Raw genomic sequence first — 14376 nt, 5'->3', positions numbered from 1 at the left:
AAATAGCCTGCAGAACAGTCTTTCAAAAAGTTGGAACTACCGTGGCCACTACAATGGAATAGCATCTCAATGCTCAAATGTAGTTAAAAGCAAGGAAAGGAAATGTGATGCGCTCGTGCTACTCTAATGCACGATGCTTTTTTTATACTGAAAACTTACAACCTCCTGCTGTCCACCTCTTGAAAGGAAATAGGAGAAATTGACCAGAATCAAATTAAAATTGGAAAAGAAGATCAAACATATGGAAAGGTTCAATTCCAGAGAAGGATACACAGATACGGCATTACCAAGCTTAAGAAGAGAAGACATAGAAAATGTAAAATTAAAAGAAAGAAAAGGCACAGGAGCAATTGTTCAATGTCAAGAAAGCAATTTTTTTTTGTCAAATTAAATAACTAGGCAGCACTTAAAAAGGAGGAACAGTTCCTTCTGTTTAACTTGCAAACTCAAAACATAAAGCAGTGTTCAAAGTTTCATCAGCTTCAGTAAAAATAAGACATTAAAAAACCTTTATAAAAATTATGCATAGCCTTTAACTTAGAAGTCCCTAAGCTGTAGGTTATGGGAAGCAATAAGGGTACAGGAGGGCATTTGTACATTCACTGCTGGTCACTACCACAGATTAGACATCAGGATAGATGGACTACTGATCTGATCATGTAAGGTTGCTCCTGGCTTTCATGCTCCCTCAGAAGCAACAGCCCATCTCAATGATGGATGTTGTGTCCAAGTAAGTTAGAGTGCTTCTTAAAACTGTGCTAATGCTTTTTAAACTTTAAATGTACTGTTGTTACTGTAGGCAGCTAATATGCTTTACAGTAGTTTTGCTTTCATATTAAGTTCACATAGAAGCCTTTTCATTGAATAAAAGAAATTAACATTTTTATAGTGAATTTCTGAAACTATTAAAGTTGTCAGCAACACAGGAAACAGTTTAGAATGGGTAGATGCCATCCATCTAGACCAGAGGAAACAGAATCCTGAGTTGGAAGTGATCTTTAAAGGTCATCCAGTCCAACTCCCCTGCAATGAACAGGGACATTACAGCTACATCAGGTTGCCCAGGGTTTTATCCAGTCACGCCCTGAAAGTCTCCAGGGACAGGGTTATCCACCACCTCTTTGGACAACCTGTTCCAGCCTCACCACCCTCACTGTACAAGTTTTCCTTACATCTAACCTAAATCTACTCTCTTTAAGCTTGAAGCCATTTCTCCTGTTCTATCACCACAGACCCTTGGTAAAGAGTCTGTCCCCTTCCTTTCCGTAGCTCCCCTTTAGGTACTGAAAGGCCGCTATCAGACCACTTCAGAGCCTTCTCTTCTCCAGGCTGAACAGCCCCAGCTCTCTCAGCCTGTCAAATGCTAAGAATGCTTTCCCTCACTGCCCTTGAGAATAAAGGAAGGTAATGAATTAAACCTTAAAAATCATCTGGGAAACAATTCCAGTCTATGCCTGAGGGAACTACATAAACAGAAACCGGTAAAAAAAAATGTGAATAAAGCCCAAAGGAATCAAAAGGTATCGATAACTAGAAGCACAATCGTAAGGATCCAAATTTAAATCAAATTCTGAAGCAATGGAGAACTCCAGGAATCTTCTGAGTTTGAAGAATGTCTGGAGCAGAAGCCACTGGCTGTTCTATTTGTCTGTGGGTCAGAAAACCCAAACTCTTGTTTGTACAGCATCTGCATAGAAAATCCTGGACATGACCACCACCTTCCCACAACTGAAACAGAGGGACACCAACAAACAGAAGAACTTCTTGGAACAACCCATGGTGACTTGTTTCTGTGTCAAGGCTCCATAACAAGAAGTGCACTGTTAGAGCACTGCCGCCTGCGTTATCTGTCTAGGTTTTTATTATTCATGGAAAATTTATCTTCTCCTTTTGGATTTTTTTTTGCATCTTTATAAGCTTTCTGAAGCTTATACTAACAGGATTATGAAAATAACACATCTAAGCCATTTTTCATGCCAAATAGAAAGCAATCAGAATACTTTGTCCTTTAAATAGGGACCAGAACATATCCAGATAATATTCATATTATGTTCATATTTCTACCACACTATAGGAATAAATAATTTTACTGCACATCATAAAATCTCTAAAGTGACTATTAAACCAAAGCCAATTCAAAAATCATAGACACAAATAAGAACTACATATATGAATACTGGATATAAACCCTGAAGTATTCATTTGCTGTGATTAAATTGGGGAAATCCCTTAACAAAAGCATATTTAAAACACAGTCTACAAAATGCTCATGCATTTCACAAAGTAGCTGGAAATAGTCCTGAAAAATACCTGTCACAGCAAGATAGCTAAATCCTAATAGCTACACTTCAACAACTGGTTTGCAATCTCTTTTTGCAGACCACCACCGTTATCTTTATATGCAATTACTGAAAAGGTGAATTTCCATTAAAAAGCTGAGCTGCTTTACATAAAAAGAACAGATTGTACAAGTTTTTGTTCTGAAATTTCCCCCCTCTCAACTGCACCATCATTATTATTTCCAAAAGATAATCAGCTAGTAAATTCCAGCAGCACCTTCATCAATGGATTTTAATTTCAGTTTCCTTAAGGGTCTCAAGAAATTCAATGAACAACAAATGAAAAAGCTTCTACAGAGATGGCAGGTAACATAGGACAGCACCTAAATACTACTATTCTTTCCACCTTTTCTTATCCTCCTCTCTGTTCCTCTCAAATGCAGGTGTGAAAGTCTCCCATTCTTCAGGCAGATTTTATTACTTCTGAAACAGCTTAAGAAGTTACAGGTAATTTTTTTTATAGTTAAACTGTCAGCCATCAGCATAGGTGGTCCAGCTTCAAAGGACCAGACCCGACTTTCTCTTCTAAACTGAGGACCGCTTGCTTTTATACAGCACGCTTGTTTTTCAGCAGGGGAAGCAATGATACGGTTATTCTAACTTTAATCAGAATTAAGATGGTTTCCCTCATCTAATGCATTTTTCATCACATACAGCTCCTTACAAGGATCTCACATTATAGTAGGACTAAATTACTCTCAGTACTTTTCATTAAAGAAGAAACAAAACTGAAGACTAGCAGTAAGAAGTGCCATGACGTGATTGCAGATGGCTTCTAACCAACCATGAGGTCCACCTTTAGCCAACAAATATATTTAAAGAAATGTAGACATTTGTGGAGAGCCTTCAACTATTCTACCCCACAACACTTCATCATTCACTTAATCAGGGATTATGAAAAGAAAAATTAATAAAATTGCATTTTCTCTCTGAAGCTTTATTGCCTTTCCTTTGTTAGTTTGGGAAATTATAGCATTTCGGCACAATGAAAATACAAGGTTGCTCCTTCCTTTTCTATCTTATAGTCTATGTATAGTTCTACCTTATAGTCAATACAGTAGTAATTTTCCATTTTGCTGTATAAACACAGACTCTTGCAAATTATTCTAGATTTGTTAATATAACAAATGAAAGAAAAACAATTGGTCAACAGTTGGTCAAATTCCCTTCTCCTAGTACTGTTTTAAAACACGCTTTGCAAGTGCAGGCTTCTACTCAGCATCCTCCCAGAGTGCTGCAGCCTCTATCTACTGAGAATCTCTTCTGATGAGGCACTGCAGTGTCCCACCCAAAGCTGCCTTTCTGAAAAGGTAAAAGGCCAACTTAAATGTGTACAACCAATGCATTTGTGTAAGTCAGGAGAAAGAGATGAAGACTAAATTCATTTCTAAACCATCACTTAAAATTCTCTACAATTTCATTTTAAAATTACCTTTGTATGTCAAATTTGATAAAGGTTGAATTTAACTGTAATATACAACTTTTTAATTTTGAAATTACCATTCATCTTTTTTTTTTTTTTTTTTTAAATTTAGAAAGCAGCACTGTTTCCTTTATGATAGATATATCAGGTATGATGAACATCTACTCTGATTCTTTGGAAACAGCTCAGATGCTATTACTCATCAGCAGGAAAGCAGAGACCAGGATGATGACTAGCAAGCAAAGGTTATTTGCACTTCATTGCAAAGAGAGAAAAAACAGGACTTCTGGAATTGCCACTGTGAAACACTCAGAGGAAGCTGTTCTGGCAGACTTAAAGAGATTCTTCAGGGGAACACGTTCCTTCTTGAGGAAGGTTATTCAATTAGAAAGACATTATAATTTCAGGTATCTAATAAAAATATTTACATGCCAATCATAAATTTTTACTGAAGAATGTCCTCTGCTCTCCAAATATCACATTACTAAAACTGCATTAATAAAACAAAAAACTATACAATGGTCACAGAAATTATAGAAGTTTCATAGAAAATGCATTTTTTAAAATGCTTTTTTTAAAAAACAAAAACAAAACTCTACATCCAAAAAATTGCAATAGTTTCATCATACAAAGAGGAAGAAACATATCCATCCGAATTCCATCCTCTTTCCAAAAATTCCTACACAGAGTAACTTTATTGAGAAAAATCTGGTGAGGGAAAGTAGAATGGAGAAGGAAATTATCATTTTCCTCCACGTGATCACAAATAGTTCTGAGATGTTTTTTTCATCACTCTCAATTCTTTCCTTCCCATCTCTGAATGTAATGCCATTATCTGTTATAACAACTTGCACATACTTCTGTGCAGCACATTATGTAGTCAGTATTTGATTCTATAGTGATAGCAGTGCTAAAAGCTGAAAAAAATAAGCTCTCAAGTCAGTCTTCCTCAGATATCTGTTAACTTTCCCCAATATGAATTTGAACTTTATCTTCCATTGTCCACATATCTGGATCCTGTGAAAATTAGCAATTCTTCTATAACACAAAAGAGGACTGGAATCATTGTATCTGAACACAACTCCACTTTCTCAGTACAAACACATTCCGCTACAGTGACAATACAGTTTCATAATGCTCCTTCCATTCTGATTTTACTTCTTTATGAACATAAGGACCAGGTTGACCAAAGATTTTTTTAAAATAATGCCAAGTGCCATATCCCAATTCATCCATTGGGACTCAGCTACCTGGGTCATTTAGAATCTAACAGTGTACTTCTGTGTATCTTATTGTACAGCATGGTCCTTGCCCAAAGCTAAGTAATGACTGACCAAATGCAACCTTCTTCCCTTGTGGCCACATCAGATGGCTCCAGACTATGCACAATTAGTCCAAGTGTAGAAAAAAAGCAATACAGGTTTTCTTACAGAAATGTGACTGCCAATAGAATGTTCTGTTGGCACTGAAAGCTATTCCAGATCCATAAAATCAGTGAACTACATGCATCAGACTTCACAAATGCACAGTAAAAAAAAATCCTTCTTGAAGTTCAACAAACTGAGCTGCTACGTGATTACACAGCTCCAAAAATCTCAAATCTATGCAAAGGATACATGGAACAAGTAAAAATAGCTGCTGCACGTAGTATGTAGCAAATTCATTAACTTTGCTTCACTGAAGCATACTAAATGCTGTTTATGCAGACACCTTTATACTTTATAACTTCGCATACTGTAACAGCTGTGCTTGGAACACTCCAAATCTGGTGAAATAAAATGATCTTGCTGTAGTGACAATCAATAAACTCATCACTATTTTGAAACCCTACTTCTTAAAATAATCCATAACAAAGACAACACGTGCCTTTCCAGAAGGCACTGAGTCATCACTCTTGTTCTTCCAAGAGCAATCTTCTGAAACTGAGCCTTCAGGATATATTTCTTAAACAACGAACCCATGAGATTCAAACAACCACTAAAATATGGAAGCTATTAAAAACAAATTTGTTACCATTCCTCTGAGTTCAAGATTCAAAAAGGTCTCATATAATGATTTCAAGTCATCAGCTTTGTTGTTTTACTTTAAGAACATTCCTTTGTCCAACAGATTTCCTAAGTGGAAGGCATAGCTTCAGGACATCTACATCATGTCTGCATTCAAGTTTAAGCAAACAAATGCAATGTTGATGTGATACTTCGTTGTTTCAACTAGAATTCTCTTTCCATTTTCACTCACTGGCATGGTTCAGTGCCATACTCATACCAATCACATCTGCTTGCTGAGGAAATTAAACCCGAACTTCTGCTCCATATATACATCAAATCTACCCTATTCCATAATATAATACAACCAAACCAATGACTCTGCCCTTCAGTTTCACTAATGCATTGTGTAGAATATTATCCTAAAGGCCAGACAAAAACTTTCCAGAAGTTTCCCCTCAAATTCATATACTATAGACGTAGGAGAGTTGGCAACAGCTTTAGCTTTTGCTTTTACAGCATCTTACAGCATTATTTGTCATGGTACAAAATCCTCAGACAGCACTAAACACAGTAGCGTACAAACATTAAGGACCATATAGGTACACGTCCTGTGCTTGCATATACCTGTTACACATCTTTTCAATTATACAAGTGAGAATCTCTCTGAAACAATTTCAGAACAAATGATTTCCTTGGCTATCATTTTGAAGTAGATACAGTAGCTGTTACTAAGCTTTACTTGCTTAGTACAAAAATAAGCAAATACTGTTCATGAAATAGCTCTGCAAATTTATCCTGTGTTTTCTTATCTAGATAGCATATGCTATTTAGTTCATCTGCAGCTTTAGAAATTCCACAATTAGAACTTGACACTTTAATCACTTGACAAGTGATTAAAACCTAGCTCACTCTCCTCTACTTGTGCCAGCTCTAAACAGATAAAAAATACATACAATTAGTTACTGAAGTACAGCCTTCCCCAGACTGTATCAAATTGCAACACTATACATTAATATAGACTTATCTGATTCTTTCACAACATAATTAATAATCTAATTAAATCCCTTCAAACTATAAGGATACATTACTTTAAAAGATGTACAACTTTATAACCTTTGCAACATCAGCTTTCTTGTCAAAAACACTTCAAAAATTCTCTTGCACGCTATAGTGAGAGTTCTACAATGCCTGCTGAAAAGTATTCACAGTAATAACTATCACTCTCCAGGACCAGCATTTTGTTAACTGTCTTTTTGAAGAGCTGATCAACCGCCTTTCCACAGGAATCACGGCAGTGTCATTGGACACAGCAACTCCAGAACAATTACTGTGGAAAGATAGGGGTAACTTCTCCCAGGAACAGAGCAGCACATCGCCTTCACACAGCACATAAACCCTTGGGAGGAAAGCGAGGAGAAAACAGACCTTCAGTGTTACCTATTTGTCTCTCTAGATCTGCTGCTTCATCTGGTGTTGCACGTGGGAGGACACCAGGATCACTGAAACTAGTACGCAGCAGGGTCCCCATCACGAAAAAGAAAAGTATCCCACCAATTGCAGGTATAGCAGGTGTAATCTTCTCTGATAAATATGGACAGCTGGAAAAGGAAAAAAATATATTAAGCAATCATCAAATAATTCAAACTGTTCTCAAAAACTGTTTTATCATTATAAACGTGTATCAAGAATTCACTTTCTCAAGCAGATAAATTTCTTGGAACATTTATGAAAACTGAAATTTCTTCTTTACGTGTTCATTACACTTCTGAAATTTCTCAATCCATGTAGTAATATAAAGCTCCAAACACCACAACAGTGATTTCACTGATCTGAATATGTGCATTTACATAAGAAAATATTTGTCATACAGGATATTTTGAGCTCATACTTATTCATCTATTACCCACTCACATTAAGGAAATACGGAGGGGAAGAAATAATCTAAGAGCATTCTGCAACGAAAACCAAAGCTGTTAAAATGAGGAAATAATTTATGCTAAAGACATCAATCTATAAAGTGAAAATGTAGTTCATCAAAAAGAAAGTGCTTAAAAACTTACACCTTTGGCACAATCCCCTAACAGCTTTACTATACATCAATATTATATAATACAGTGGATGGTATCTCAAAGCCTACGGATTCTCTAAATCCATTTCTTATTTACTTATTCACAAAGTGAAGTAATTATAATGATAGTGCACTGCTGTTTTAGGGCAGCATTGACAGCCCTTCACCAGCACCAGCTCTGTAGTAACCAGATTTACAATATAATCAGGATTACAACAGTCAATGATTCGCCTCTATATTTCACATGCAATAAAACCCGAAAGGACAGAAGAACTGGAATCTAAGCAACACAAAATATAAATACCTCTTCATGGTTATGTAAAAGGTCATACGAATGCTCAGATTTTACACAGTATGCTACTGGTTAATCTGAATCATCGTAATAAGCTCTATGAGGTCATCTCAGAAAACGCAGACTGAAAACTCTCTTCATAGGTCTTCCAGTAGGCAGGGCGGGCAGCACACAGATTGCTTCACGTATTTCTGATGCTTGCATGAGAAGACAAAACATAAGCCTAAAACCAATAAGTTCTAGGCCTTAGGGCTTTGTCTACAGTTTCTAGGTATCAATCAAGTTTAATTAACATAGTCTTAATTCTGCAGGCTGCCTTAAATGATGATTCATATGTGCCAGCTTTTACACCATGTGTTATCCTCACTGTTAACTCTGAGGAAGCGATGACAATGTCAACTCTACTGCTATCAGTTCAGCTGACAGGATGGGGATGGAATAGAAATGCTTCCCCTACCAGCTACAGCATACCAAGCATCGATCACCCGGCACAACCCCGTTCAACGCACTTGGTTATTTCATTGAACACAGCGTATTTAATGGATGCAGCAAGTCAAAATGCATTACAAAGCACATCACATCACCCCTCTGATGGATCATCCTTTCAACCTACATGAATGTACTATTGCAGGCATAACACTTTACAAAAAAAATTAAAAGGCCAACCAGCTCGGAAGAAGAAAATAAGAGGGTGGAAGCTGTTTCACAGACAGAAAAGTGTTTAAATGCTTGGAAATACTTCAAAATGCATGCTTTTCAGAAACCCATTTTCAAGAGCTAGATCCCTGAAATCAGAGCTAAAGAAAGCAGCATTACAGCTGGTATTTGTAGGCCTCATTTCCTTAATGTCGAAGAAGCCAGTCAGAAGGAACAACCAAACAGAAGCTTTCACCGTACTAAAACACTGTACTGCTCAATTTATTTCTTGCCACAAAGGATCACTGAAATCAAAACTACTGTAATATGCTCAGACAAGAGTACAAATATGCTCTTGCAGCATATCTTTAAAAGGATTAGAGGGACCTTGTACGTTAATGAGAACTAAATATAGCAGTGTTACAGTTCTTCAATTGCATTATTCATGACACATACCAAAGGAACTGCAACTGTGTTGAAATCTGTTGACCAAACAACAAGAGCTGTAAGTATATGAAAGGCACCAGGAGGTAATCACAGGGTAGCACGGTAGGTACAATACAGTTTAGAAATTGACTAAGAACAGCAGTACCTTCCACCTAAGCAACTTACATTTAAACATCTCAGTGATATACAAAGAACAGAAACCGAAAAGCCATCACAACAGTAGAGTGTTTTGTTTCACCCGTTACATCATACAGAATTGGTGGAAGGAGCCAATTCCTAGAACCAATTCCCATGCTGAAAGCCCTGCATTGCTGTAGAGGGACGACTATACTACAACAGAAAATGTCTGTCTTGCTAAAACTACAGTCCATCAGCAATGACAAAAACATTCCCAAAGCTCTGTACACTTTTCACCAAATGGTAAGAATCTGCTTCCCTTAAGTGTGTTTTCAGAGTGTTAATGCCCTGAATTTTACTAACTTGACTTGGAATCGCTTCAGCAGTTTATGTCTATAAAAAAGATGAAAGATGGGACCTTTGGCAATAATAACCATCTGTGAATAAATACACAGGCAGATGACGAGAGGTAACGTGCAGCACAACCAGGAAATCTGACATAGGCAGCACGGGTTCATGAAATTCAGGTCCTGTTTGACCAAAATGATCTCCTTCTTTGACCAGGTGACCTGCCTTGTGGATGAGGGAGAATCTGTGGCTATAGTCCACTGAGACTACAGTAAGGTTCCTGACTGTCTCACACAGCACTCTCCCAAAGAAGTTAGCAGCACAGTGTTTGGACATATGTACTCTTCACTGGGTGAAAAAAAACTAGTGAGATAACCAGACACAAAAAACAGCGGTGAATGGAGTTAAATCCAGCTGGAGACCAGTCATGAGTGATATTCCCCCCAAGGGCCAGTACTGGGGCTGACTCTGTTTAATATCTTTAATGATGACTTGGACAAAGGGATTGAGTGCACCCTTAGTAAGTTTAGAGATGATACCAAGTTGGGAGGGAGTGTTGCTCTGCCTAATGGTAGGGAGGCCCTACAGAGTAATCTAGACAGGGTGAAGCCAACTGTATTGAAATTCAACATCCGCTTGCAACACTACAGGCTTAGGGCAGAGTGGGTGGAGGCCACACAGAGGAAGAAAATGTGGGAGCGAGCAGACAGCCATCTGAACCTAACTGAGCACTGTGGCCCAGGTCACCAAGAAAGCCAATGACATCCTGGTTTGTATCAGAAATAGCGATGCCAGCAGTAGCAGAAAAGTGATTGTCCCTCAGTGTCCAGCTCTGGTGAGGTCAGTCTTCAAGAACTGTGCTCAGCTGTGGGCCCCTCACTATAAGAAAGGTATACAACAACATGTCCAGAGAAGGACAACAAAGCTGTAAAGGGGCTGGAGTCTAAGTTTTGTAGTGAGAGGCTAAGGGAACTGGGATTGCTCAGTCTGGAGAAGAGAAGGCTCAGGGGAGACCTTATTGCTCTCTGCAACTGCCTGAAAGCAGGCTGTAGAGAAAAGAAATAGAGATGAGAGGGAATGGCCTCAAGTTGTGTCAGAGAATGTTTGGATTAGGCATTAGGAAAAGTTTCTTCAGAGAGGGTTGCGAGGCATTGGCACAGGCTGCCCAGGGAGCTGTTCGAGAAATGTGTGGATATAGCACTAAAGGACACAGCTAGGGGACAGGTTGATGGTTGGACTAGATGACCTTAGAGGTCTTTTCCAACCTTAATGACTCTATGGTAGATAACTCTGGAAACACAAATTCATGGACAGCACCATCACTCACAGAGCAACATGGAACTCCATAACAAACACCTGCTCCACACATATCTGCACAGTAAGTAGCAACAAACTTTTTTACATCATAGACTCATAGAAGGGTTTGGGTTGGAAGGGGCCTTTAAGATCATATAGTTCCAAACTCCCCTGCTATAGACAGGGACACCTCCCTCTAAACCACATTGCTTGGAGGCCCATCCAGCCTGGCATTGAATGTTTCCAGGGAGGGAGCATCCACAGCCTCGCTGGGCAACTTGTTCCAGTGTCTCACCACCCACACATTAAGGAATTTCTTCCTAATATCTAGTCTAAATCTACCCTCTACCAGTTTAAAACCATTTCCCCTTGTCCTGTCGCATACATACCCTTACAAAAAATCCCTCCCCAGCTTTCCTGTAGGTCCCCTTCATGTTCTGGAAGGCCTTATAAGGTCTCTTTCAAGCCTTCTCTTCTCCAGGCTGAAGAACCCCAGCTCACAGCCTGTCCTTGTAGGGGAGGTGCTTCAGCTCTCCATCATCACCTTCGTGGCCCTCCCCTGGACATGCTCCAACAACTCCATGTCCTTCTTGCACTGTGGGCTCCAGAACTGGACACAATACTCCAGATAGGGTCTTACAAGAGTAGAGTAGAGTGGCAGAATCACTCCCTCAACCTCAACCAACACATTTAGTCATCTCTTTGTCCTTAATAGACATGAACTTTACATCTTAGACACCACTTTATCTCTTAGACTCAGGGAAACAACTGGTCTTAACAATATCTGTAGTGATAGCACAAAATAAGTACTGACTCAGACTATTTCAGAAAATGTTTTTAGGACTTATGTGACAGAAGATCCCACTAAAAATCCTATTGTGTAAATAGCTTCCTCAGACAACAATGTTTGGTTTGCACATAGCAACCTCAACTTTCAATTTATTTAATAAGGTTTTTAATTAAGGCTTTAAACAAATCAGCTCGGGGTTTTGCCTGGCATCTCAGATCCTTTTCTGAAGCATCATGTGAAAGTTTGTGCAAGTGTAGGAGGGAAATAAAATCTGCTGGAAGACTCGTCTGTCACAGCTAGATAAAAATAAAAACATACTGGCATTTAAGGGATAATTATCAAGTATCATGCCTGTGACTGAAGAATACAGAAGAGCAACAAAAGTAATTTTCATCAGCCAGCAGCCCTCTTAACTGGATAACCACACTCCCTGTGGCTACCAAGATGAGCAGATAAATACTTGTAGTAACAGTATTGAAGTGAGTGTACACTGAAAATCCTATCATCTTCAAGCTCTTCAAGTAGAAAAGGGAAAAACAAGAAGAGGCCTACTCCTGATCTATCCTTGAAACAAAGATTTTCCTGAACAGTTCACAGGCAGTCATCATTACTCACTGATGGGTTTTATATCTGAGAAATGAGAGGTCTTGCACGCCATTTGCTAAGCTGACAGATCAATAAAAATACAGATATTATGCGAAGATACAGCCATCACAATTACATTAATTAAAAAATAAAAGAAATCCATAGCTCGACTGGTGAGACCAACGATGCTAAATGTCAAGTTTTTCACTGACACCGAACTCTTTGGAGCCAATATTAAAAAAAATGCACTTCAGGAACAGCATAATATAGTAAGTACAGTAGTACCAGCAGCACACCACAAAAATAAATCAGTAACTGACCATTTTTCTACATCAATTGAAATTGTTTTAGCAAGTGTTGCCTATTTAGTTAGTTGTTACTGCGTGGGTGCTGTCCAACACTAAGAAAAAATTGCAGAGTTTGGTTTGATATGTTACAAGCTGAGACCACACTGTTTTCCTTAAATTAACCCAAAATGTTTTCTTGCCCTTCCACTTTTATTCATAGCTTCTCTCAACTTCACCTCCCTTTCACATCCACAGCATCACTGCTCAAAGCCACCTGGTCCTAAACTTCTGACCAGATGCCAACACAAATTCTTGTCAACTTCTTTTGTGAGACAAGTTAGTTTAATAAGATGTAAGAAAACTATACCATCTTGTTGAAATCTGTCTCTGACAAATCACATATGCTCCTACAAAGGTCTCACATGCATGGGCTGTTAGCATTAGGCAGGTGAAAAATACACCAGGAAAGGGAAGCTGCAATAGAAAAAAGAGACTTCAATCTCAGCAGTCAGTGAGGTTTTCATTCAGACTGCTGCCTCTTTCAAAATATTCATCTCTTTCAATTTACAGATGGCAACAGAACACCTATATAGTTAGATCAAAAGCACATCCAGTCTCTGGATTAGGAGAACAAAAATGGCTTATAATCTAGTTTTCTAAAGACAAGTTCAAAGTAGCTGAAGATGTGCATGCAGACCACAACACAGACAGCAGAAGATTTGAGGATGGGAAAAATATGAGGGCACAAAAAGAACCTTGAAGGCTTTATCCCCTGACAAAGACTATAGGAAGACAAATGGAGATGTAAAGAATGATCAGTGTGAAAAAGTTTTACTGCTTTATAGTTCGGATGTTTATTTCTTTTGCCTTGTTTTTCACCAGTTTTGATGAGGCCCAGTAGCTATCAGCAGGATCACAGTGATGAAGCTGAGCTGCAATCAAACCAGGAGGTGAGCTGATATCTGGATCAACTGGGCTTCATGGCCAGGCACAAGAATGACTGTGGCTGAACTGGAGACCAATACTTCTCTGATAAACACCACAGCAGGACTAACGGCCCCAGTCCGTGCTTCAGTAGAACTCTTGAGACCATGAAGATGGAAGAGAGACTCAAGGTGAGGCTTATCAGGACCATTAAGGCCTGTTGGTGTTCTCAGGGCTCTGACAGAACCCAAGAATCCATCTGTAGAGAGGCTCTGCATGAGATGACTGGGTGACATCACACAAGAAGTTTCACACCTGTGCTATGAAGGCTGCATTTATGCTAACACAGTCTGATAACAAGTGTTGAGAAGCCCAATCTTTCCTCTCTTCCCTCCCTTTTTTCTCTGCCCCTCAAGTTAACCTATACAACAAGAACAGCATATTTCTGTAGAAAAAAATCATGCTAGAACAGACATTGTTGTTAACAGTCAAGATGGTAAGTAAAATCAAATGCAAATAGATATAAGAGGATTGCCAAAATAATTTACTACAGAAAATGCCAAGCTATCTTAAAACATTAAATACACAGAACTACCCCATCTAAAGGAGAGTAAACTTGTATTGCATCTTCCTGCAGTGTTATTTCTAGAAGTGAGGAAGAACGAGAAAATTTTTCTGCACAGATTGGAAACCCAAGATTTATCATGAAGTTTGAAGGCATGACATCTTCAGTCAGTATTTTCTGGGATGCTCATGTTTTCATCTCCAGCTTTTTAAAGAACCTTATTTTAATGGTAAGGTGAACAAACTCTTCAGAGACACAACAAGAAAGCGCT

At 38.5% G+C, this 14376-nt stretch overlaps 1 protein-coding gene across 6 annotated transcripts in view; it reads right to left on the bottom strand.

Moving 5' to 3' along the window:
- Positions 1 to 14376, bottom strand: part of ZDHHC14 (zDHHC palmitoyltransferase 14) — a 114427-nt gene that overhangs the window by 48886 nt on the left and 51165 nt on the right. For 4 of the 6 annotated variants that reach the window (XM_090135659.1, XM_090135658.1, XM_031611682.2 and 1 more), the window contains one exon: positions 7176 to 7348. In XM_090135659.1, coding sequence (XP_089991785.1) covers positions 7176 to 7348 — 173 coding nt within the window. The remainder of the gene's footprint in view (positions 1 to 7175; positions 7349 to 14376) is intronic. The other 2 variants (XM_090135660.1, XM_031611697.2) reach the window with 1 other exon arrangement.

Source organism: Phasianus colchicus, chromosome 2 (genome assembly GCF_987193195.1).
Source record: "Phasianus colchicus chromosome 2, bPhaCol1.hap1.1, whole genome shotgun sequence".
Classification (NCBI taxonomy): domain Eukaryota; kingdom Metazoa; phylum Chordata; class Aves; order Galliformes; family Phasianidae; genus Phasianus; species Phasianus colchicus.
Note: the sequence above shows the minus strand (reverse complement) of the source record. Positions and strands in the feature narration are given on the sequence as shown.